The sequence below is a fragment of the Centruroides vittatus genome, unplaced genomic scaffold (assembly GCF_030686945.1).
Source record: "Centruroides vittatus isolate TY-2023 unplaced genomic scaffold, ASM3068694v2 contig_693, whole genome shotgun sequence".
Taxonomy (NCBI): Eukaryota; Metazoa; Arthropoda; class Arachnida; order Scorpiones; family Buthidae; genus Centruroides; species Centruroides vittatus.
The window spans coordinates 1008-28006 of NW_027122437.1; the positions used below are offsets into that span (position 1 = coordinate 1008).

The following is a 26999-nucleotide window of genomic DNA, read 5'->3' on the forward strand; positions in this document are numbered from 1 at the left end:
GTTAAAAAATTTTCTTATTCAAAGAAATAATAATAATAATATTTTCATTTATTAAATTATGAAAAGAGATATTTTATACGAAATTTATGTTTAGCACTGCACTAAAGACAGATTCTTGTAATGCAAAATATTGGGGAAAGTACATACGTCACTTGTTTATATCTCACAATGATGTGATGTCATTTATTACTAGACGTTCCCTACAATATTTTTAACTGTATTTCGCAAATATAAAAGTAAGTGGTATGATTTTACCACTTACTTTTATATATTATATATTATGCATGAAAATATATCGCATATTTTCATGAATTAACGATTTAAACTTAAGTTTACAAGGAACTGCAATAAATGCGTTTCATTTATTTAATAAAATAGATGGATTTAAGAAAAAAATTAATTTTTAGTTGGATAAGGTAGAAATAATAATGTTGATATATTTAATAATTATTCTGAGTTTGTTACTTCGCAGCAAGATATAAACTTATCAAAAATAAATATAATCATTGAGCAACACCTACAATCTTTAAGTAATAGTGTCGAAAAATATTTCTCGTCAGAAAAAAACCACACGTGAAAGGAATTTGTGAATAACAAACCCTTTCATAGTATATGATAGTAGTAAATTATATTTAAGTAACAGAGAATACGAGTCCATCCTTGAAATTAGTTCAGATATGCTGAAAACTAGATTTTCAACAATGTCTATAGATAAATTTTTGATCAAAAGGAAAAATGAATATCCATTTCTACACGAGAAAGGGATGAAAATGTTAATCCCCTTCCCAACAACATATTTATGTAAAGCGGAATTTTCAACTATGACGGTAACAAAAATTAAATTTAGAAATCGACTTTCAATTATTTTACCGCTCCTACTCGGCTCGACTAATTTACAACCCACAGTTGAAAAGTTAATTGAAGAAGAGCCGCAGCAATCTTCTCACTAGCAATGTATACCAAATGAACAAAAATTTTAAATTTATAGTTTCTAGTAATCATAAGATTGATATTTTTTGTTGTGTACCTATATGCAATAAATTTGTGATGTGTTCAAATAATTTTTCACAATATTTTGTTGTAATTTTTGACAAGGATTTGTATTTATTAATAATTATAATTAAATACAAGAATAAACGTTTAGTAAATACTATTAATTTAATTTTTTAGTAATCATAAGACTGATATTTTTATGCAATAATTTTGTGATATTATCATCGTTTTCTGTGATTTTTGTCAAAGATTTATTTATATAAAATAATTATAATAATTACTTATATCGTACTATAATTGTTTCTTAAATTAATTTATCCAAAATCCATTTATTTTTTACGTCGGCTAATCCGAAAAATCCATCGGAATAAAATGAAACAAATAATTTCTGGGTTTGTAAGCTGGTTCGAATTGCAGTCACATACCTAGAATTCTAGGTCACACCTGAAGCACCACTGCCCACGTACTTTACAGAAAATTACTGATTAATTTATTCGATAGACAAACATTATTTATTTTATTTATTTATTATAATATTTTATATTTTATAATTATTAATTATTTTATATTATATTATAAACATATAATAAATATATATCATTATATAAATTATAATTCCTGCGAGTTTATGAAAATACTGTATCAATACCCCTTCCGAGTTATCAAAAGTTTGATGAATTCGAGTTAACCGGCTTGATTTAACATGCAAATAAATCCCTATGCTAGTTCGCATATCTCAATCAGTTATAGGTTTATTACTGAAAAATTTCTTGCGAATCTCTAGCCCGTCTCCATCCATCCACATCATCCACATGTGTCAATAACTAATACGCTATATTAGTAACATCCATACGAATCGTAAGGTACCGTACGTATGTACATTCATAGACTAATAATAAAATATTATTACCAAAAGTAAAATGACAAATTGTTTATTAATAACAATATTTTATTTACAAAATGAATTCTTCTGTAAGCTTCTATTGTCTATTGTGTTATATTTACTCTGACATATTTAAAATATTTGCAAATAATGAATATATGACATTATTATTACAGAACAGAACATGTCAGTTCTGATTTACACTTATTTGCAGGATTTTCTGCAGAATATTTTTTTTTTTTTTTTTTGGTTTGCAGAATAGATATATTTTTACATTTAAACAATTATAATTATATATATATTAAAAAATTAAATAATAAACATTAAAAAAGCATTTCAATTAGTAGAACATGACATATTTTACTTAAAACTGTGTTCCACGAATAGAATAATCTTATATACTGTAATTATGTTTTCAAGATAAACATATGGAGTGCCATCTATCGTTAGAAAAATCATTTAAGAAAGAGTGACCCGCCATCTATCGTTTGAAAAATCAGTTATATTAAGTAAGAGTAACCCGCCATCTATCGCAAACAATTTAAATTATTTAAACGTTATTCAGAAAATCGTAAATAAAATATATTTTTAATAAAAAATTTAATTTATTGTTATTTTTTAAGAATGTAAAGACAATTATCATAATAACGGAGTCGATTCGATGTTTAAATAATTTATTACTTCGAAAATATCAACACAGTAATAAATTATATAAATTATAAATTCAGTTTATTTATAAAAAATATGTTAATCTATCTATTAAGAAAAACCATTTCAAACAATTATGAAAGAATATAAAATTAAGTGAAATTATTGTTTATAATGACGAAACACGAAATACGTCACCACCCAAGACCACGTAAATACTCTATTTCCGCTACGTCAAACTAGTCTGACGAGTAACCGTTTAAATCCCTTTGTGTTTAAAAGGACAAAGAGAAATTTCCCTAACCGTTGTGTAAAACTTTCTATAATAAAATAAAAATTTCAGTTTAATAATACTTTACAATGAAAACATATTAAAATAAAAATACATAAATGAATTTTGTACAAATAAAATTTTAAAAAAATTATAATATAGCTAAAAATGTGTAATTTATTTACTACTAATATCTACCGATTAATTAAATAAACTAATTATATATTATAATAAATCTATTATATATTAAAGAATTTACGTAAATGTAAAAGCGTACGAAGACTGGCAGCACTGTAGAGAGTTTGACGAACAGAAAGACCGTTAAAAAAAATGAAATTAAAATTCAAATAAAAATAATTTACAATAAATATAATATACTAATATTTGCATATACACAGGAATAAATAGTATACTATCGGATAGTACATTAATTAGACTTAAAATTATATTAATTGCATTCATAAAACTCTTATAAATGCCAATATATCAACTTTCTCACAGAAAAAAACAACTTAAATATATTACTTCTGACATTCTAAAAGTTAAAAATATTAAATAATATAATATTTAGAAGAACTGATAGTCATATCTATAGTATAAAATTTAATATTCGACAAATTTCACGTCGTCAATAATATGATCACAAATTTACATAATCAGCTTTTACAGGTCAGAGGATTGTTTCATATAATGTCTAATAATTCGCGAAGATATATAACTATACAAACATAATATATATGAAAATGTAGAAAACAAAATTCTTCATTTAAATAGCATATAGCCAAACAGAAAATATGAGTATAAATGATTTTCCTGCAATTTGATTGGACACGATTTTACAAGTCGTTAATGTAAACAAAACAAACGAATTTTTTTTGAAAAAAGTAAAAAATACAAGCGGATGTAAAGTGTACCAAACAAAACTACTGATATTTGCGTACTAGATATATTTTTTTCATACTTCTAATGTAAAAATTTGATTTTATATGAATTTTTAAAATAACGTGATATAGTCGTGTGTTAGGCTTAGCTCGATAACCTAAAACAAAAATTGACATCGGTCAAAATATTATTCAATCCATCAAAATTCTTTGTTGATAGTTTAGATATAAATGTTTTCTCTGCACGAAATGAATCAATCGAAAAAATAATGAGAGGACCATCAAAAATTCGGCAATTTATGACATGTTGTCGATTCTGTAATTTCTTTTTTTTATAATATAAAATATTCACATAATAAAACTTTAAAAAGGCATCCATATCAATATCTGAATGTTATCAAAATGCAATTATCAAAAATTTTATAATTTTCACAATTTGTATTATCATAATTTAGTTTTGAGTTTTTTTGTCGCGCTTTGTGTATCGCGCGACAAAACAGTCGCTACGCGATTAAACGCAGCGATTTCATTCATAATTACTTGTTATGTAGATCGGGCTAACTTTTTAGGTTTGTTTTGTTGTGCCGCGATGAAAAATGAATAAATAATAAAAGCAGATTATAATTAAAAGTATTTTTATCAGATTAATCTGAATTATTAGATTATAGAATAATTATAGCTATGCGATATGATTGTCGCGTAGTTGTAATTATTTTCCTTATATCTAATTCCTTAATGTTTACTCATCTGAACACTGTCGAACATTTAATTAGCAATTTATAGCTCATAACGCGATTAAAACAAAAGAATTTATAGCGATTGTGTAAATTCGATTACCAAGATCATTTCCGAGGGGGCAGGATATTTCCCGGAATTTTATAGCTAGACTGTTTTCACAAGTTTCTGATTACTTAGTAAAAGTGAAAAAAAGCCAACTTGCATCGCCTAATATACGAGGAATAATCATAAATTAATTATAAAAGTGATAAATAAAAATTATATGATAAGAATAAAAAATAATTAAAATAATTAAAAATTAATTAGACATTACTTTTAAAAACAATATTATAACAAAAAAAAACAAAAATATAAATATACAAATAAATAACGATATGATAGGATTTAATAAACACCGCGCGACAACTTAAACGCGATAAAGTTATTGCGACACTCGCTATCGGCAACGGCGACAAATTAAATGGTCTTTTTTTACCCCCATCATGAGTCGCATGGGTCTGACAGCCCGAAAGTATTTTTTTTTCTCAAAAATGAACGTTGTTATTCAAAAAAATTTAACAGCATGTTAATCGGGTTAGAAAGTTAGAAGAATATTAATTTTTTCAGATTTTTTTGGAAAATATTCAATATTAAAAAATTTTAACTAAAGTTCGCGCAGGGTCTGTCAGACCCGTGCGACTCACGTAGGGATAAATTAATAACAGGTTGTTAGAGACTTGCGCAACACAAAACCATAGTGACAAAAATAAATTTAATGGTAATTGTAAGATTCGACGAACTTTAAAGAGGGATACAATTTCCCGCGTCACTGACACCAGTGTAAGATTTGGACTGGTGTAGACTGGGCTTAAATAGCCCGCGTCAGGATGAGCTTAAGGAAATTCGTGTATGTGGGCGGTTGCGAAAGAGGCAAATGATGACAAGTGTTTACATGCGGAACCGTTTATTTTGACGAATTCATGCTTACATCGGTTTGATGGTATCCAAATCTCAGCGATCTTCCGTAACGTGCACGAGTTCGGTTTGTCGAGTTGTCCAGTCCCGGGCGGACGAGAGGGGCCGTTGCGCTGGCGACGGGCGGTGACACACTTAAAGTTCCGAGTGACGACACTACACACACTGTCTTAATCCACAAGAGGCATGTCCGTCCTTCCGGAAAAAACTTTCCTTTGACCTTGAAGTCCCAGTTTTTATACGTTTTTCTCGTGTACTATCCACCTTGCGGATTGGTCCCTCGTCCCTTTCCTCGCTTCCCGATTGGTCTCTCCTTTGTTTTCAAGCGCAAAACGAGACCATGTCGGGTCGCGGGAAAGGTCCGATTCGAGATGTCTATTTGACACCCTTTGTCGACTATGCTCCAAGATTGTTGATAGAACCACAACACCTGCACTCATAATTTAATCCGTTGTTTGCAATTAATGTCATTTTGGAATTCTAACAATCACGCGCTATTTTTCTATCTCTCCAATTTTTCCCTTTTCCTGAAATTTGTTTTCCTAAGTTCAAATTTTTTCTTTGAATACTTGTGTCAAACTTATACCTCTTTACGAGTGCGTGTGTCAGAGTTCTACCTTTGGATTAAACAATAACAGGTCGTTTAACACGCGTTAACGTCGTCCCGAGACTCGTTGTTTACATTTTCGTTACGTTGTTTTGATCAAGTGTTTTTTTTCCCTCTCTCTCTCATATAATTTATCGTTTTTTTTCACAACAGGATTCTGCATTTTTTTCGATCTCGGACCCGTCTGGGTCCTCACATAATTATAAATACAATTTAACTTAAAATGTGACTAAATATAAAATTACATTCATCTTTATATTAACGCAGTTATGTTATGAGTAATGGAAAGTCTCGCATGAAGATACGTACCTTTCCTACAAGCAAAATTAGATCATTACGAATAAAATATCACGATGAACAAATCCGCTTCAACTAATTATGAGCATCGAGTGATTGGTATGCCTTCATCTGATCCAGTGTGACAGGTTGTTAAAACCAAATAATTTACTTGTCTCCATGTTCTATAGTTGGCCACGTGGTTAAATCGTTGGATGAAATATTCGTTTGTTTCATTTCTTATGGATCCAATTCAATAAAAGAAGTTTTCTCTTTATATTTTATCAAATCATTACCTTTTAAATCGGCTGCAAAGCCAGTAAAATTCCTTTCTTCCACGTTGACGTAATAAAGTGATCAAGCAGGGTAACGTGAAATCAGCAACCAATATGGCGCCTGTATATGTGAGTGGAGTCATATGACCTCACGTGCACCCCCTCTATTATGGCACAAAAGTCTTATTGATAAAAACGAAATTCCATTTGAGTGACACCTCTTACGCCATGATAGAAACAACTCTTAATGCCACGATGAATGATCTAGAGATAGAAGTTATTTCACTTAATAAAATAGTAAACAAACAAAAATGTATAAAGTTTCATCTCTAACTACGGCCACCAGTATATATATATATATTTAAAAATAATTTATTTTTACCATAAATTTCTTCTCCGAAGTCTGGTTACGAGAAAAAAAAATTTCCCACAAAGATAAACTTGTCGTACATCTGAAATAAATAAAAAGTTTTAGAAGTATAAAGTTTAAGTAAGAGTTGATAATCTCCACGAAACGATAATATTTATAGTTAGAACTACTATAAAAATTATTATAATCTGAAACTGAAACTATGGAAGCAATATTGATAAATATTGCTGCATACAATAAAAGCCAGTAATATATATAAAGAAAACATACAAATCAGGAAATAATATATCCCATTAATTATTAAGTGAATTAAACACTTCCATATTTATGCATCAAATCGTCTACAAATTCTTCTAACGAAACATCGCTGCGTCTTTTTGCTGCTAGTTCCTTTGACATTGCCGTGTATCTCTTTCCAAATACATTAAAAGCTATTATAAATAAAGCAAGAATTGAATATGTTCGACCTACGGCATAAAATTCACAGATTGATAAAAAATATTAAACAACAGGAGGCTTCTGTTTGATTACTACCAGTAAGAAATTCAGAGTATAACACAGTAGACGACGCAAAAGATGTTACTATTATTGTAACAAAGAAGTTTATAAAAATTTTCAACAGATATTTTTTCATTTGGATTATCAGTGTGCTTTACTGCTTTTCTCCGAGATAACAACTTTTCGGAGAATAAAAACCACAATTTTCTTCTCTTGATAACGCTAAATTGATGTGTCAAGTACAAATATATTACTAATGAAATGCATGCGCCTTGTTTCTCGTAAGTCCCGAGGAAACCGAACTGCTTATTACAATACGGGGAATTCATTGTTTACGAATTAGAGAAATTTCGATAACTTTGGCTCACATAATTGCTTTAATAATATGAGTATACAAATTAAAAAACGGAGACTTTGTGTCTTTGTACAGCAACAAGAAATGAAACAATCCACACCAAATACTTTCCCTGTACAGATCAGTGGATGTATGAAGCATACAAGACAAGAACTTACCATTTTCCTAATTAACCCCTGACCCACTGCTCATCTCACATATGTTTATTATGGGGAATCGATGCCATTAAATTTTGGTGATTAAAAGTCGAAAGGGGTGAAGAGATAGAAAGGGATGGAGTGTATCTCTAGTAGGGTCAAACTTAATGACGATTTCACTCGTTATTAGCATTTACAATATTTTATAAAACCCATCCCTTCAAAATTAAGCTTTATGGCATTTCACAATATTTAAAAATATAAAAAGCTTTTTAAACAAATTATCGTAAGAGATGGCGCCACCAAATGTTGCCGGGAAAGTTAGACAACTCGTTGCCGAATTTTTAAAAATCATCTGTTCGTATATTTTACTTTTTGATACAAATGTCTCAAATGAGCCTGCAATTAATATGTATTTAATAGACATTTTTATAACATAAGAGTTTTGTATTGTATCAGTTAGTTAGGCATGAGCTTCTGGGCTATATAGTCCCGTGGTAAAATGTGACGTAATTGTCATGTAATAGTATGCGTAAATGTATGCGATTATGATGATCTTTACGCGGAGAATAATGCCTCCCAGAAGGTCTTTTAAGAGCAACTACCCCTTCCCTATTCAGGTGTTACAGACGTGGACAGAGAAAACTCGAAAAACTCTGCGACCGAACTCTCAGTGTTCAGGAAACGGAACAGCTGGCCATTAGTGAGCCCGTATCATAGAGTATTATATAAGGCAATTAAGCATATTATCTATTATAGTGTAAGTTAAACAAATTATAATGGAGAATAAACATACAAACATTGAGATATTAGATCACGTATATGGACTAATATTCTAAGTAAATACTTCAAGTGCTTGTGCAAAGTGAAGATAAAATTCTAATTAAGCTATTTATATAAAAGCATTTTTCCATTCTAGAAAAAATGGTATTACGTATATTCAGTTTCTGCTTTAATATAAAGGAAATTGTAGACATTAAAAGATGTCTTTGATGGATTGAAAAATCGAAAAGGCTCTTTTCGTTTCAAAACAAACGGCGTAATTATTTAATATTCCTTATATTATACATTGAAAATTCAATTTATAATATGAGGAAACGAAGCACTTTGGCGATCTGCAAGGAACGATGCCTCCAGGTATGATTTTCTATCAAGAAGCAGGCCTGTATTTAGGTATTAGGTTTATTAATAAAACACAAGTAACCCCACGTGACCAACCCGATGATATGGCACGAACCCTCATACCAATGATCAGTGGTTTATTTACTAGGCCACTGCTTTAGGAACATGATTTTGAATTCTATGATTATTATGGAAGAATTTCATAACACAAATGCATAAACAAACACATTTAAGCACTTGAGATTTGCTTTTTATCTGAGTTTTTGGAATCACTAACAAAACAGTTCATAAGCAATGCCCGACACCGCTTATTCTGATCGCCACGCTTGTCTTTCACGTATCACGAATCCATTACTTTCAGCTGTTAAAGTATTTGGAGTGGACTTGTACCATCCGTGCTGTCATCTAAATGCCTCTTCAACAACTTTCCTTTGGTATGCTCGAATTATAGAAGTATTTTTATGGTACATTGCTATTCATTTAACATTAATTACCACAGTGGAATCGGTATATTGTGGAGAAATCATTTCTTTGTTCCAAACATACGGGAAACAGGCAATTTTCGTTATAGTAATTATATCGATGTACGTTGCTTATCAATTCAGCGTCACGAAGAGAAGAAAATTATCGCTGCACTTTCCTGAAAGCAGTTACGGGGGAGAAGACCAATTAGAATTGAAAATGGAATCGTACCTAATTAAAATACTTGCACTATGCTATTTCGTCATGATAACAATTTCTTTAATGTTATTCACTGTTTGTTATTCCCGTTTACTTACAAATTCTGGTGAAATGGAAGCATTCTATTGTACGCTATCTCTGTCAATATGGGCCTTTTACTGTGTCGGTCAGATATTTTCGGGTGTCGCCATAGCCGCCACGATTTTTGTAATTCTGGGAAAAAGATATGTCGTGATGACTTATCAATTGGCGGAAAGAAAAAACGACGACGCTTCGTTAAATTCGTTTTTGGAAAAATTGATATACAAGCATCTTGAAATACAAAGTTATTTCATCATTCTCAATAATCAATGGGATGTTTTCCTTCCGGCAATGTATGCTCATTTTATCTACGTGACAGGATTTCTATTGTACGGCGCCATATTTGTGGATATGGTACCAGTATTAAAAAATGCCACAATAATTATAGCAGTCATTTTCTTAATCGGATGTATTGCAGTCTCTTGGGCATTATCGATTTTAACTTCAATTGTAAGTATTTTGTATTATCGTAATAATTAGCATTTATAAACGTGTTTTCGTGTTTATTTCAGATGTACGATAATTACATTTCTGTGGGAAGATTCTCTTCTAGTAATCTGCCTTTGGAATATAAATTTAAAGTAAGAAAGTATTTAAAAAAACATAAATATAATATTGTTATTAACGAAATATGTTTTGTCTTGAACACAGATTATCGACTTTATGAAAAAATTTGGCGGAAGACCTTTCGGAATATGTATGAATGGATTCTTTTTCGTAAAGAAAAATTTTGTGATCAGAGTAAGTTCTATTATGATGTAATAGAAATGAACAAATGTCATAATAATGTCGTAATTAACTTACAGATGGTGAGTGGTCTTTATTCGGTGTTATCTTCCGTAATTCAGTTAACCGGCGTTCTTGGACCAAAAAAATGTTCATCAAAAAGCAAACAATTCGATGTATCAACAAATATGACGGCACATTAATTGTACTCTTTCATATTAACAGAATTTGGCTGTCTAAACCAGTGTTTCTCAAACTTTTTTGTCTGGTGGCACACTGAAATTACTAAACAAAATTCACGACACCCCTATTATTATTATTATTTTATTTTATTTATTATTATTTTTTTTTTGCTTTTTTACGGTTAGTAAAGATATGAAGAATGAAAAGTCTTTGAAAAAAATAAAAGTTTTTTAAAGTAAGTAAGTTTATTTCCAAACAACACAAAAACATTCAAAACAAAAGTTATTACAGTAGAGACTCGTTAATCGGAACCCCGGTAATCGGAATCGCCGGTAATCGGAACGATTTTCAGTCGGACTGTGTCGTGCTGAATCGAACGTTTTTGATACTAAATTTACTTCTAAAGTATAATTTTTATGTTTTTATATTCTTCAATATATTTATTTTGTTTGTACAAAATGCAGAAATAATTTTTAACGATACGATAGCCTCGATTATTATTATAAAAATTTTCGTTAGGTTTAAAATCGACGAAAATTCAACACGAAGCGACACGCAACGGAGAAAAATTTGAACATCGGACAGGTTAATGTATTTATTTGTACATACATAATCGGTAATCGGAACAAATCACTAATCTGAACAACCCCAGTTCCCAATTGAATCCGATCTTCGGTTCTCTACTGTATTATAAAGGTATCTGGTGATAAAATGAGCTCTCAATTTTTTATGATTTACTAGTGCTAATTGATTCCTTAGCTTTGCTACCAGTAACCACTTCTTGATCATTAGAATCGTCACGTTTTCTTTTTTTTAATGAAAAAATTATTCATGATATTGAACGACATAATTAACTTCAATATTTTATTATAAAATTTAATTACACGTTAATAATTTATTTTTTTTTGTTGTAAAGAAGAAAAATATTTTTATATGATGCTTTTTCGTTATTGTCTGAACATATAACAATAATAAAAACAATTACTGCATTCAACGCATTTATATTGCACTTCTACTCGCTGCAGGAACAGAAGAACAGACAACTAGTAACTAGTTCGTTTTTTTTCCTAGTATTTACGTATCGCCAATTACCGAGTCACTGAGACAAGTGGCGACGTAACAAGATTAGTAGAAAAAACCAATATTCATTTTTTATAATTGTTTTAATTATTTATTTAATTTAATATTTTAATTCCATTATTTTAAGTAATTTAATTTAATTATTTAAAAATTTCGTGGCACCCTTGTGGCGTACTTGCGGCACCCGCTTTGAGAACCACTGGTCTAAACGTTTTATTGATGAGGTTAATTAATCAATTTTCTGTTAAATTACAAATTTACAAGAATTGATGCATCAAAACTCAATGAATCGTTAATTCCGGACATTTCATCAATTAAGACCGCATCAATCGAATTAATGTTCGATAAAATGTGTGCATTTAGAAAACTTTTTATCACAGATACGCCAGCTGTTTCAAAAGGTAGAAATACTTTATGAAGTATACTGTGTAATCACTGAGATAGTAGAAATGCTGTACTTTTCTCGGAACTCCTGTAATTAAGTTATGATTTGTTTGTCGTGAACTACGCAGACGACAATATGCCACTTAAAATCCTGCATAACAAAAGAATTCCATATTAGTATTGTTTAATTAAAGTATCCTGTTTATAAATATTTTTTGCATATGTCAGTATTGAAAACAGCTTCGTCCTGCTAATCTTCGAGTGATCTTAATTCAAAATGGTTATGCGCGCGATCTTCATAAGGTGGTATTAGTATGTAATGCTTTTTCTATGCAAAAATTTTCTAAACTTCTAATTGTTGTTGACATTAAATGAAAAGGCGTTCTCTAACTATATTTTATGTTACGGAACGGCATTTAGAATGTAAGTTTAACGATTGAAATAAATACAAAATATTCGTTTTGTATTAGTTAACTAAATAACATTGAATTAGCTTTAAATTCAAAAAATGTATTAAAATTTTACCTTCTTAACGAAAATTGAAATCTGAATTTTTAATGATGTTCTAATTAAATATTCTATTGCATTTAATTTCTTTTTATCTCTTATAAATGAAAAAAATAAAAATATAAATACGACTTTTACAAAGAAAAAACTTTTCATGTTGTCCTCCTTTTCACCGTTGTTCTTTTCACCGTAAAAATTATATTCCTGAGATGTTCTAATCAAATACTCGAGGAAAAGAATTTAAATTAAACAAAAGGAAACACAAAAATCTTTTTCAAATTTGGCGACCGATGTTTAGAAATAGACAGTCTCAATCAGATTGAGACTATCCACCAGCCGCAAAGCGGTTCCGTTCTCTAAACACTGGAAATTCGGTAGTGGGTTTCTGCCTCGCCAGCCCGTCATGACAAGTAGGGGCCAGTTAGTCTTCGAAAGAGCTTCCGAAAGGCATTTCTCCTAGGCAGATCGCCCGTAAATCACAAACAATCTGTAGAGAATCCGATAATTCGTTGTGTCTTCAAAGATGCATTTGTTTATGTCACATCAAATGCATCATTCATGACGTCAAAATGATAGAGAATTTTATGGTTTATATTACAATCTTTTATAAAACCCATCCCTACGCTAAAAGTTAAGCTTTTTGCAATTTTTTTAATAATTAAAAATACAAAAAGTTTTAAGAAGTAGTTCTAAATGTTGTCGGGAAAGTTAAGCAACTCATGGCTGGATTTTTAAATATTTTTATCATTCAGTTTTCAGTTTCACAGAAGTCGTTTTTTCTTAATTTTGATTACATTGCTTTTGTATACTCATTCTAGGAAAAAAAATAAGAGAGCTGATAATTTACATCTCACAAATTACGAAATTAAATTATCAGATATACAGTCAAACCTGTTTTTATGCGGGGGATAGGGACCGCATTAAAAAAAACGCATAAAAAAAAATCGCACGAAACTTCACGAGTGGCTATAAAAAATAGTTTTCGCAACACAATTAAAAAAAATATTTTTTTTATGCGGTCAATAGGGACCGCATAAAAGAAGTCTCACATAGAAAATAACTCAAAACCGTACGAAATAGAATTTATTGACAACAGATGTCAGCACTTGACTGCATCGTCTGGTCTATCGTCTGTTTTACATATTTTTGTCCAGGTGATGTTTTGTTGACTTAGAAAGGAAATTATTTCATTTTTCGCATATTCATGCAATAATATTACTATAATAAGTTCATTTATGCTATGATAAGTTTATTTAGCTATAATAAGTCAACGTGAGACATGACGAATCGCACGAGACTAGTCGCCAACTATACCGCACAAATAAAAAATCGCACAAAAAAAACCGCACAAATTAAAAATTCGCATTAAAAAAAATCGCACAAATAAAAATCGCACATAAAAAGAGCGCATAAAAACAGGTTTGACTGTATATCTTATATATAAAATTCTCGTGTCACAATGTTAGTTACCGTACTCCTCCGAAACGGCTTTACGCGATTTTTACCAAATTTGATATGCATACTCAGTAGGTCTGAGAATCGGCTACTATCTATTTTTCATACCCCTACACCATTTCTCCCCTTTCAAAAATATATTTATATATGGATTAAGGCTTTTATGTCCAACAGATGGCGCTAACTTCCGACGACCTAAGTTTGCTTTTCTGTGGGGCATTCTGCTTTTCTGTGAGAATGGACTGAAGCAGATCATTTTCTATCTATCTATATAAATAAAATATAACGTTCGTTTGTTCCTACCGATTCTTTTGAAATTTTGACACAACGTTGCATTCGAATACGCACGTGTTTTTATATAATATACATGTCGAAATTCCCCCCAGTGGGGGAGATGGACAGGATTAAGGCTTACCGTGAAGAACTCGGTTTCTATTATACTATTTTATATGCGGTTTTTTGCGTTTTTAATTGCATTTTAATAGGTTACGTCAACAGAATATACACTAAAAAGGGATTTTTCGATATTCCCCAGCGGGAGAAGAGTGACGGGATTAAGGCTTACTGTGAAGAACTCGGCTTTTATTATGCTATTTTAGATGCGTTTTTGATTGCGTTTTAATAGGGTACGTCAAGAGAATGTACACTAAGAAGGGATTTTTTGAAATTCCCCCCGCAGGGGAAGTGTTATACATTTATAATAGATACATTTTGAGCCACAACAACGCGTGGCGGGTCAGCTAGTATATATATATATATATATATAAAGAGATAATATTCAAACACGTCAAAACAGCTTATTGAAATTCATTTCGATAAGCTCATTTCGATAAGCATGTTCGATAAGCTATTCTTTATCATTTTTTTTCAGTGTGAAAAGCTTACTTTGGACTTCTTTAGAATAAATTGTTAGTGATTGTAGGAGATAAGTACGTTCGTAACGCGATAATTTCTGTCAGAGTTAAAATGGATTCTAGTAAGAAAGTTGCCGTTATAGGTGCGGGAATAAGTGGTTTGGCATCGATTAAAGCATGCAAGGAAGAAAATATTCAAGTTACTTGTTATGAAATCACAAAGGACATTGGAGGCTTATGGAAATATCGAGACGAAGATATCCCTTACGTGGCATCTGTAAGTAAAAGCACCGTGATGAACAGTAGCAAAGAAATGAGTGTTTTCAGCGACCTTCCCCCTCCTGCCGAATTTCCCGTATTTATGCCTCACGCCGATTTTTACAAATATATCCGCTTATACGCGGAGAAGCATTCGTTGACGTCACACGTACGATTCGGCAAAAGAGTGACTCTCGTCAAAGAGACAGAAGATTTCGATTCGACTGGAAAATGGAAAGTCGTCGCCAAAGTGATCGACACGAACGTAGAAGAGGAAGACGTTTACGACGCCATTATGGTCTGCACGGGAAGTTACAGTAAACCGTTTTATCCGAGTTTTCCAGGTCGAGAGACGTTTCAAGGAGACGTCTTACATTCTCACCATTATAAAGAACCATCGAAATTTAAGGATAAGAGGGTTTTGATTGTCGGAACGGGAAATTCTGCTGCTGATGTAGCCGTGGATGTTTGTGGCGTTGCAAGTTTGGTGAGTTAAAATTTAAATAAAACTCGTGGCCGAGAGCGTTCGCAAAGGATTAGAAAAAGAGACACTTGTTCTATCCTGAAATCAAATAATAATTACACAAATTATACTCGTAAACGTGATTGAGATACGTAACCCTACACTTTAACCATGAGACGCTTTGTCTGTGTGTTCTCCGTAGTGGTTTGCCCCTGTACATCATACTTTTTGCAATCGAGTCATGCCGGACAACTATCTAACTCTTTTCAGGGGAAAAGTTTTGAAATGAAATCACGTGACTTCCAGTTTGCGTCGGAAGCTACCATACAAATATACACATCAAACGAAACCCGATATCATAAGCAAATACAACTACAACTGTGGTAAATGATCGGACTAAATTTGGATATATGATTATATACTAAAAGTGAATTTGGCAGTAGAGTTAGGCGTTAGGCGCCATCTCTTATTAAAATTAATAAGTATAATATTTAATTGATTAATTTAGATTCTAGCCCGATCATTTACGGCAGTTGTAGGTGTATTAGTTATCATACAGTTAATAGGGGCCTCTGTCCCTGAGCTTTACATATTTGATCTTAACATTCACCAATCTAACCCTGTTGTTGAGATTAAGGAAAGACGGAACGACGGTGAGAATTTATAAGTCTACAATTTTTTTCAAATTGCAATCCAATTGTTTGTCTGCAAGTTTTCTTAAAGATTTTCTGCTGACGTCCATGTACTGGTAGTGGTAAATATTTACAGTCTTTGTTTATAACAAATGTGAGAAGTAACCGTATTTTCCGGCGTATAAGACGACCCCCGACTTTTGAGAAGATTTTCCTGGGTTAAAAAGTCGTCTTATTCGCCAGAAAATACGGTATTTCAAAATGAAAGAAATTCGTTTCCTTTCTGGAAAATCAAAAATACAGTCAAACCTCGGTTTTGAAACGTTTTACTTTTCGAACAAATTGGTTCACGAACAGAATTTCGAACTCATATTTGCCCCATATTATTTTATAAGCTACCCTGCAAGAGCCAGGAACAGATGGTAACTTCCTACGTTAAAGAAAGTCGAAGGCCCGACCAATCAACGACAGGACTATTGTTTCAGCGGTTAGTGGCGCCAAGATCGCCTCGTCATTCGACGTCACGATACGAATCATCAATAGCGAGGTTGAGACCGAAGTTTTAAACGCGAAAACGTGTACGTCGGAAGTTCGGCGCCGCTTTCCTTTAAGCCTAGAAGTTTGACAATGGCATTTGGCACGTCGAGCACGATTACACTGACTTTCCAAACGCCATTGTCAAACTTCTAGGCTTACAGGAAAGCGGCGCCGAACGTCCGACGTACACGTTTTTGCGTTGAAAACTTCGGCCTCAACTTCGCTAATAATTCTAATTAATTTGTTAAAGTTCAATTTTTTAATTTAATTATTTAATGAAAATCAAATGGTACATTTACAAATTAAATTCAATTTTATCAATATTATTGAGTAATTTTTGTATTATTTCTTCGTAAAGTTGATATAAATGACTCTTCTGTGTATTGAATTCTTGTTTTTCCGCGTTTTAAATATCTTACAACCGTTTGCAAGTGTGTACAAATTTTTTTATATTGATGAAAATTTTAATAGGAATAGCGTTCAGCTGAGGACGATTGCTTTATAGTCTAATAATTATAATGAAATATATAATTTTAAAAATTAGAGATATATTTTATAAAAAGATATGTATAATTCATAAGACAGACAAATGTCGGAGTCTTCATAAGTTTTTTTTTCACAACTTATAAATTGAAATCGATTTTCATTCTATAATTTCATCGCATGAATACGTAAAATTGCTAAAATAGAGTATAGTCTAAATCACTGTCTCCCAAACTTTTAGGGCTGACGCAATGAATTTTTATCCTCTTTGCCTGCCAGCCATTTTGAGTCTTCTACTACTGTCAACAGAGCGGTAGCAACCAGTGTGGGAGTCACCAATCTAAATTAATACGTCGACGCCGCTGTTTCATCTTATTGTGTTTCTTAATAAAGATTTCAGTTATCTAATACCATTATTCTTCAATGGGCCTAAATTTGAAAAAAACTGTAGACCTATAAATCTCCACTGTAGTTCCTTAATCTCGTTAAAGGAGTTAGATAGATGAAAGACAAGACCAGATATGGATGGCCCAATTAACTGTGTGATAACTTCTGACGCAAACCGAAAGTCACGTTATTTCAATTCAAAAATTCCCCCCCTCGAAACAAGTTAGATAGATGACTGGCACGACTCGATTGCTGAAGGGAAAGTACGATATTCAGGGTAGGACACTGCTAATTTAAAGGTGGAGAGCATATATTTTAAATTAAATTAATTAAAAAAATACGATCAAAAATTGGAGCACAGCATTGTGACGATATCACAATAAAATAACTGCTGGTTATACTGTATAGTGTTTTCAAATTATTTAAAAAATTATTCGATCAGCTCCATCTTGTTTTCTGTTTGCTTACGGCAACCAAACACTGGAACGATCTGTCTAGGGAAAATGTCTTTCGGGAGGTGTTTGTAACGGAAACTGGCAGCTATTTAGACGTTCAGACGTAAAGAAAACGCAGGAAACTCCACGTCCTGCGAACCACGATTTGCGCAACCTTCCAGTGTTCGTGGAACGGAACCGACTGGCCACTGGTTGGCCTCCTTGTTGTTTTCAATTTTATGAATGTAAAATATTTCTGAATTTCACTAATTTTCAGTTTTTTACGCTACCGATATGAAGCTGCATCGGTTATATTAAACATAGAATTATAACTTAGTTAAGGTTATATTTTAAAATTTTGCTTAAAAGTGATCTTATTTTAATAATTATTTTAAACAGGTTTATATGAGTAGCAGAAAAGGCGCACGGTTAATTTCACGAATCGGACCTGGAGGCCAACCGTTTGACGCCGCTGCTGCAAGCCGAATTAATAATTTAGCTTTTCAATATTTGCCTAGATTTATTACAAACACAATTATGGAAAGAATGTTGCAAGAACGGTTAAACTCATCGCACTTTAACTTGTCACTCGAGAAAAGATTACTCCGAATAATTCCCACAGTAAACGATTTGCTCCCGTTTCATCTGATCAACGGACGAATAAAAATCAAACGAGCAATTCGACGATTCACTTCGGGCGGAGTCGTGTTCGAAGGGGAGGACCACGTCACGCCTTTTGACGTCATCGTCTTCGGCACGGGATACGAAATCGAGTTTCCCTTCTTGCAAAAGCCCGTTCATCCCTCCGATTTATATTTGAACATCGTGCGTCCCGATTGTAAACACCCCACCATGGCATTTATAGGGTTTATCGAAGTTGTGAAAGGATTAACTCCGATTATCGAGAAGCAATCGGTGTGGTACGTGCAGTTATTTCTGGGAAAAATACAGTTACCCGCCAGACAAGAAATGTTAAATTGGATATCCAATTATAAACAAGTTAGAATCGAAATATACGGAAAAGGCAACAAAATCTTCGTGACAGAAACTTACGAGGACGAATTGGCAGAAAAACTTGGAGTCAAACCCGACTTGTTACGGATGCTATGGAACGATCCTAAATTATTTTACGCTTGTTTGATGGGTCCTATACTTCCTTATCAATATAGACTGCAGGGACCTCGTCCTTGGGAGGGTGCCAGAGAAGCCATTGTAAATTACGAGAAACGACTGTTTAATGTATAATTTTAAGTTACTAAAACTGGCCTTAATCGTTTATAGTCTGTCTCGGAGTTAGTTGAGAGTGACGTCGCTGAACGACATCGTAAACGGACTAACAAGTAAGTACTGAAGACCTACGTAACTGCTTACTGCTTTTATGATTCTTCTGTTTGGTAAAACCTGTTTATATTTTAAGTAAATTCTATAGTCTGTATAATAAAATTTTAATTCTTAATTGAAAAATCTTTTTATGAATAATAACTGAATATTCAAACATTTGGAACTCTTTCTGCAACGGATGAATATAACATAAACACTATTTACGTTTTCCTGACCACAATATCAGGTATACTATTGAACAAGTTTAATGAATTTAATTTCTTTTCGTTTTCATTAAAGAAATGATATCTATTCATTTAATAAGCACGTCCTGTTTTTCTTTCTACATAAATAAATATTAATCTATAACAGCTATAAATTCATTTAAATTATGAATTATAAGGTATCGAATTACCACATATGGCAGCATGTAGGAATCTTTTGCCAAAACTTAAATACTTTATTATCACATACAAGGAGTTATACGAGCATTTTTACAAGATATTTTTCTTCAAACAAGTTTTACACGAAGTGTTTCGGACGTTAAGATTAGCAACTTCTATCACATGCGGGTCCATCACAAATAACACTGATCACTTTTTAAATTTTAATGTACAGTACACCTGTATTAATTCGAAGTCGTTGACCATTTTCTCTTCAAGGAGGAGGTCAACGACTACTTTTGGTCGAATTACTTTGATCTAATTAGTAATGTATGTCATGCTTTTTCCAATAGCAACAGAGTATTGCTGGTCATCAGAGCTGTCTTTTCGTGGGAAATTTATGAATTGAAATAACTTGACTTTCGGTTCGTTCCGGAAGTTCTTCTATAGTTAATGGAGCCTCCTGCCTCTAAGGTTTTCATATCTGGTCTCGTCTTTCATATATTTAACTTCGTTCTCGAAATTGAGGAAAGATAGACAAAGACAGCGGAAATTTATAGATCTACGATCTTTTCAAATTGCAGTCCAATGTAGTCGATATGGGGTTTCCCAAGCTGTTCGTGCTTGTAAACTATTTTTTTTTTGCGATGAGCGAGAAAAATATAAAATAATAATAAATAATTTTAATATTAACTACAACCAAAATTATGCAGCATTAAGCGTACTAATTTGCTATATTACTACTACAAAATCTGGTATTACGGGACGAAGTAACCGTTAAAATTTATACGGCTTGAATCGATAGATTTCTTTATGTCAGTCGTCACTTTTTTTTTCGATTTCATTTTTAACGATACTGGGGATTTATTTCAATGCTGATTGATATTCTGCAATTCTTTCAATCAGTTTGTCGTGTTTTTACGAGGAAAACATTTTCGTTCTCTCGTATAATTTAATTTTGCCATAAACAAACGTTAACAATTAACAGATTAAGGTTCTTAAGGCTAAAAAATTAATCCACCTGAAAAAAGTACGAATTAGAAAAATCCTCTAATAGTCATCTTTACATTCTAAAACAATTATAATGTACAACAGTATACAGTATATAAATCAATACTTTTACATATTAAACTCAATTATGCAACACAGTACCATGACACATTTTCATAACTTACATTAAACCAAATCTTTCAGAGATGCAGGGATGACACCTTAATTGTTCAGTCATCTGTTATCGACTTCTGCAAGATTAAAACGGCTCTCTTAATGCCCACAAGGAGAAAAATATCTTACTTAATTTTTTTTAATGCTACAAATATCGTTAATAATTTAATATTGAACGGGTATTGACATAAATTTGAAGGAGAATTCTATTAATTGAGTGAGCCGCAATCATCCAAATTCTTTATTATTCTGTACACAACGAACACTGTCTTCATCTTTTACCTGTGTTAATAATTCAGTCGTTAGAGATATTTATGCATTTGATTAATTTTTCTTTGCCATTTGTAGGCTTTTGTATATTGATGATTTCCTATGGCACACAATTTGAATCGGTATGTAAGAATACGATTTATATTTTTTTAAATTATTGAGAAAAGATTTTCAAATATTATATCTTTATTCGATAAATAATTTTTTAAACTTGTTTAAACTTAATCTTGTGCAAAAAAGGACGTTTCCGTTTGGAACTTCCTTGTCAATGATAAAGGAACTTACTCATCTTCTATTTTCTTGTCATCCCCCATCTTTAAACCAAGGTTTATCAAATATATCATTTAAGAAATACTTTTTGACTGATGTTATCCTACGTGGATTTAATTATAGTAACTGAAGATTGTATTCAATAATCGAGAAAAGGATTAATTTAAACGAATTTAGTGCTAATGTAAAAGGGAAGAACTGCCCCCCTTCCGTTAAAACGGAAATTCAACAGTTTTTATCACCACTGTCATCGTCAAGTTTCAACGTCATCCGAGACTTTGTTTCCAGATTTTACCCCAAAACCGCGTAGAACTGAAGATTATTATCAAGCTTCGCGCCTAAATCGGGGAGTTCACCGAAGGCTTCCGTGCAGTAAAGGACAAGCTAGGAGTTCTCCATATACAGTCGAGGAGTACGCCGTAAGCTTCCATCGTAAGAGTTAACCAGAAGGGTTCTCCAAGTAGATAACCAACGAGTCCTACCAGAACTTTCTTCCAAAGTAGAAGAAACCCCGGAGTTCTCCCCATATCAATTAAGAGTCAACCGAGAAAATAGAGAGAGAAAAGACGTGAAGGTGCTCCATAAGCCTCGTCCTTAAGTCCGAACCGAAGGCAGAATATGCCTAGTAGAAGAGCCAAGACATACCTTGTGAAAAAGAAGAGAAATCAAGAACTTTTAGAAATGAACTTTCCCTTAGAAGATTGAATTGCAACCAAAAGTCAAGTCTACATATTGTCAAGGTAGTATAAAACTCGGGAAATTTTTGTCAACTCTCCCTCACGCGGTTAGAATTTAGAGTTAATATAGTTTTAATTTGGATCGTTTGTTATATTTATCCATTATTCATTTCATTAAATCTTATTTGTTGTTGTTTAAATGGATTCATCAATGACTCAAATCCTTCCAGCACCTTTCCAAACTTACTCGCGACCCTCCACTCGTTATTCCGCGAGGTTTTAAAGAGCGTTAATCCGCTAAGTTTAAAGGTTAACTGGTGTCAGAAGAAAACGTCATTCATGGGTTTTCGCGAACTCCTGATAAATAAATATAATCTTAAAGAAACCATCCTACTTAGAGAAACCGACTTGCGATCGGAGCCCAATAAGTGGTGGTCGTGTTTTGTAATTAAAAACGGTTACCACTCTGGCGGATCTCACAGGTATTATCAAAGAAATTTAAAAGACAAATACCAAAACGAATATACAGTACATTCAATACGAAACATCACGCAAGAAACTTTCCTCGGGTTGAGTAAATGGCCGAACAATTTTCAGATAGATTTAAAATGACGACGTTCCTCCATTTTGATTGTATAAATGTTTCCTGTCTATTAACAACACATCCAAAAAATACTGTAAAAATAGTACGTAATCCAGGATTGTCCATATATTTTTTAATGGGCTAATTAAAAATTTAGGTATATTCAGCGGGCCGCAAAGGTAATTTATATAAATATACGCTTTTAAAAACTTCAAAATGTGAATATCAAATTTTAATAACAAATATAATTGATTATAAAAATCTTTCAAACTGAAACAATCAAAATGACAGACTATGACAACAACATTTTTGATTAAGCAGCTACATATTATATTACCAATTACATCATTACGACATCAAAGTGTATCCATTGAAACGAGAATAATTTTTATGACATACTTTACCAAAATAAATGAAAATGTATCTAAAAAATTTAGGCTGCAGTGAACCGCATAAAAGTATAAAGTGGGCTGCAAGTTGGACATCCCTAGTGTAGTGTAGTGGCACATAATTTATGAAATTTTGCAGGGAGGTTTGTTTATTATGGGGATCGATGCTAGTAAATTTTGGTGATTAAACGACGAGGGGTGTAGAGATAGAAGGGATATGTGTATCGTTCGTAGGGTCAGACTTAATGATAATTTCACTAGTTACTAGCATTTTACAATATTATATAAAACCCCTTCAAAATTGAGTTTTTTGCAATTTTGAAATTCTTAAAAATATAAAATGTTTTTAAAGTAAAATACCGTAACAAATGGTGCCATCTACTGTTGCCGGAAAAGTTAGAAAACTCGTTAAATCTTTTATTCGTATATTTCACTTTTTAATACAAATATCTCAAACGAGCCTACAATTAATACGCATTTCAATAAGGTAAGAATTTGTCCTGTATCAGCTAGTTGGGCATGACCTTCTAGGGTATATAGCCCCATGATAAAATGTGACGTAATTGTCACGTAATTACAGTCGCATGTCTTTAAGATGCTCGTTACACCAGAAATAATGACTTCCGGGAGGTCTTTTAAAAGTAACTAAAATATATTTAGGCGTTACAGACGTGGTAAGGACCCGAAAAACTCAACCTAGCCAGCCTGTGCCGCTACCGAACGCCCAGTGTTTAAAAAATGGACCCGCTTCGCCGCTGGTAAGCCCATATCTTAAAGTATTATATAAGCTAATTAAGCATTATCTGTTATAGAGAAAGTGTAAACAATGATGAATTATAAAGGAGAATATATAAACGAACATTTCAGCTATTAAACCACGTGTATAAACTAAAATTTTAAGAAAATACTTCAAGCGCATGTTCAGCGTTTACGATAATGAAATATTTATGGATTTCTCTAGAACAGCAAGTAATAATATTAAATGAGAATGTTTTCTCGTGTCACGTAAAATGATGATAACATTTTGATTAAGCAATTCACATAAAACCATTCTTCGATTCTTGAAAGAATGCTTTTAATGCTTTACAAAGAATGTATTACACAAGAGTTTCTGCTTTAATATAAAGGAAATTGTAGACTTGAAAGCTTGTGTTTGACCACTTGTGAAGTCAAAAAGGCTCTTTTCGTTTCAGAACAAACTTCAAAATTATTTAGTATTTTCCTATTGAAATTTCAGTTTTATAGTGTATAAGCGAACAGTTCTTCGGCGATCTGCGAGGAACGATGTTTTCAGGGATGATTTTCTATGAAAAAGCTGGCCTTTATTTAGTTGTTACGTTTGTGAATAAAACACAGGTAACCTCACATGACTAACCCAATGATATGGCACAAACCTGCATCAGTTCCAATGTTCAGTGGTTTATATACTAGGTCACTGTTCTTCGGACGTGGCATTAACGCTCTTCGAACACATTTAAGCACTTAAGATTTACTTTTTACGTAAGATTCTGGAATCAGTAACAAACCAGTTCATAAACAATGCCTGACTCCTCTTATTCTGAACGTCACGCTTGTCTTTCACGTATCACGCATTCATTACTCTCCGCTGTTAAAGTATTTGGAGTAGACTTGTACCATCCGTGCTGTCATCTAAATGCCTCTTCAACAACTTTCCTTTGGTATACTCGAATCATAGAAGTATTTTTGTGGTACATTGTCATTCATTTAACATTAATTACCACAATGGATTCGGTTTATTGTTGCGAAATCATTTCTTTGTTCCAATCTTACGGCAAACAGGCAATTTTTGTTATATTAATATCATCGATGTACGTTGCTTATCAATTCAGCGTCACGAAAAGAAGAAAATTGTCGCTTCACTTTCCTAAAAGCAGTTACGGAGGAGAAGACCAATTAGAAATGGAAATAGAGTCACACCTAATTAAAATACTTGCACTATTTTATTTCACTATGATAACAATTTCTGTACTGTTATTCACTGTTTGTTATTCCCATTTACTTACAAATTCTGGTGAAATGGAAGCATTCTATTGTACGCTATCTCTGTCAATATGGACCTTTTACTGTGTCGGACAGATAGGTTCGGTTTTTGCCGTATCTGTCACAATTTTCGTAATTCTGGGAAAAAGATATGTCGTGATGACTTGTCAATTGGCGGAAAGAAAAAACGATGACGTTTCGTTAAATTCGTTTTTGGACAGTTTCATATACAAGCATCTTGAAATACAAAGTTTTTTCATCATTCTTAATAATCAATTGGATGTTCTCCTTCCGGCGATCTATGCTCATTTTATCTACGTGACAGGATTTTTATTGTACGGCGCCATATTTGTGGATATGGTACCAGTATTAAAAAATGCCACAATAATTATAGCCGTGATTCTCTTAATTGGATGTATTGCAGTCTCTAGGGCATTATCGATTCTAACTTCAATTGTAAGTATTTTGTATTATCGTAATAATTAGCATTTATAAACGTGTTTTCGTCTTTATTTCAGATGTACGATAATTACATTTCTGTGGGAAGATTCTCTTCTAGTAATCTGCCTTTGAAATATAAATTTAAAGTAAGAAAGTATTTAAAAAAACATAAATATAATATTGTTATTAACGAAATATGTTTTGTCTTGAACACAGATTATCGACTTTATGAAAAAATTTGGCGGAAGACCTTTCGGAATATGTATGAATGGATTCTTTTTCGTAAAGAAAAATTTTGTGATCAGAGTAAGTTTTATTATGATGTAATAGAAATGAACAAATGTCATAATAATGTCGTAATTAACTTACAGATGGTGAGTGCTCTTTATTCGGTGTTATCTTCCGTAATTCAGTTAACCGGCGTTCTTGGACAAAAAAGGTGTTCATCAAAAAGCAAACAATTCGATGTATCAACAAATATGACGGCACATTAATTGTACTCTTTCATATTAACAGAATTTGGCTGTCTAAACCAGTGTTTCTTAAACTTTTTTGTCTGGTAGCACACTGAAATTACTAAACAAAATTCACGACACCCCCTATTATTATTATTATTTTATTTTATTTATTATTATTTTTTTTTGCTTGGTCGTATTTGGCGTATGTCTCTCTTAGTTGGATCCGGCTGCAACACCAATGAGAAATCCCATCGAGACACTGCAGCACAGGTCACCAAGCCTTCCCACCACAACAAGGTAGAGACACGACGGGGAGGAAAAATCTACCCTCTGCCTTGTTTACTATATCTCCAACTGCCGACTGTCCGTCGCTGACCAGGATAAAAAGAAGAATCTTGTAAACCTACCTGAAGAAAAAGAAGAATCCTGTAAACTTACCTGAAGAAAAATTTTCTGGTCAAACCCGAGCGGGCGGTGCGGCAGAAAGGAGCTACCCGGAGGCACCACGAGGAGGTAAGGCTCGGAGGATTTTCGTTTCCGCCCCCATTTAGTCCGGAGACGCGTATTTCGTCTCTCCGCATTAAATGAAGTCAAACAAATAAGACGCCCGATTGTCATATTTTATTCTTATTATTTGTATTGTCGATTGTTTATTGTTTCGTCAATCGGTATATTGATATTTTTGCAATTTATAAATCAAATTAATGTATAATTAATGAATTAAATTATTGCAAACAATTTGTAAATTCGTTCTAGCAACAACATTCTCCATTGCAACTTTTTACTTATTCTGTTTTAAATTTATATAAATTCATAAGTTAAAGGTAAACATTCGCTTTTTCTAAACATATTTCTTGCCATTGTCTTAATGGTAATCACAAAAAGTTAAT

At 32.4% G+C, this 26999-nt stretch overlaps 2 protein-coding genes and 1 long non-coding RNA gene across 3 annotated transcripts; all 3 read left to right on the forward strand.

The window, feature by feature from the left end:
- Window positions 1–10211: 10211 nt before the first annotated feature.
- Window positions 10212–10732, forward strand: LOC136980313 (uncharacterized). The gene is made up of 3 exons (XR_010881534.1): window positions 10212–10351; window positions 10422–10511; window positions 10577–10732. It is a non-coding gene; the product is annotated as an uncharacterized lncRNA (long non-coding RNA).
- A 4303-nt stretch (window positions 10733–15035) lies between these two features.
- Window positions 15036–19400, forward strand: LOC136980314 (flavin-containing monooxygenase 5-like). Its single transcript, XM_067276407.1, has 2 exons — window positions 15036–15704; window positions 18553–19400. The coding sequence occupies exons 1-2, from the start codon at window positions 15072–15074 to the stop codon at window positions 19396–19398; spliced, it is 1479 nt and encodes a 492-aa protein (XP_067132508.1). The 5' UTR covers window positions 15036–15071; the 3' UTR covers window positions 19399–19400.
- Window positions 19401–25389: 5989 nt separating this feature from the next.
- Window positions 25390–26151, forward strand: LOC136980316 (uncharacterized). Its single transcript, XM_067276408.1, has 4 exons — window positions 25390–25666; window positions 25729–25797; window positions 25868–25957; window positions 26023–26151. The coding sequence occupies exons 1-4, from the start codon at window positions 25568–25570 to the stop codon at window positions 26143–26145; spliced, it is 381 nt and encodes a 126-aa protein (XP_067132509.1). The 5' UTR covers window positions 25390–25567; the 3' UTR covers window positions 26146–26151.
- Window positions 26152–26999: the final 848 nt, after the last annotated feature.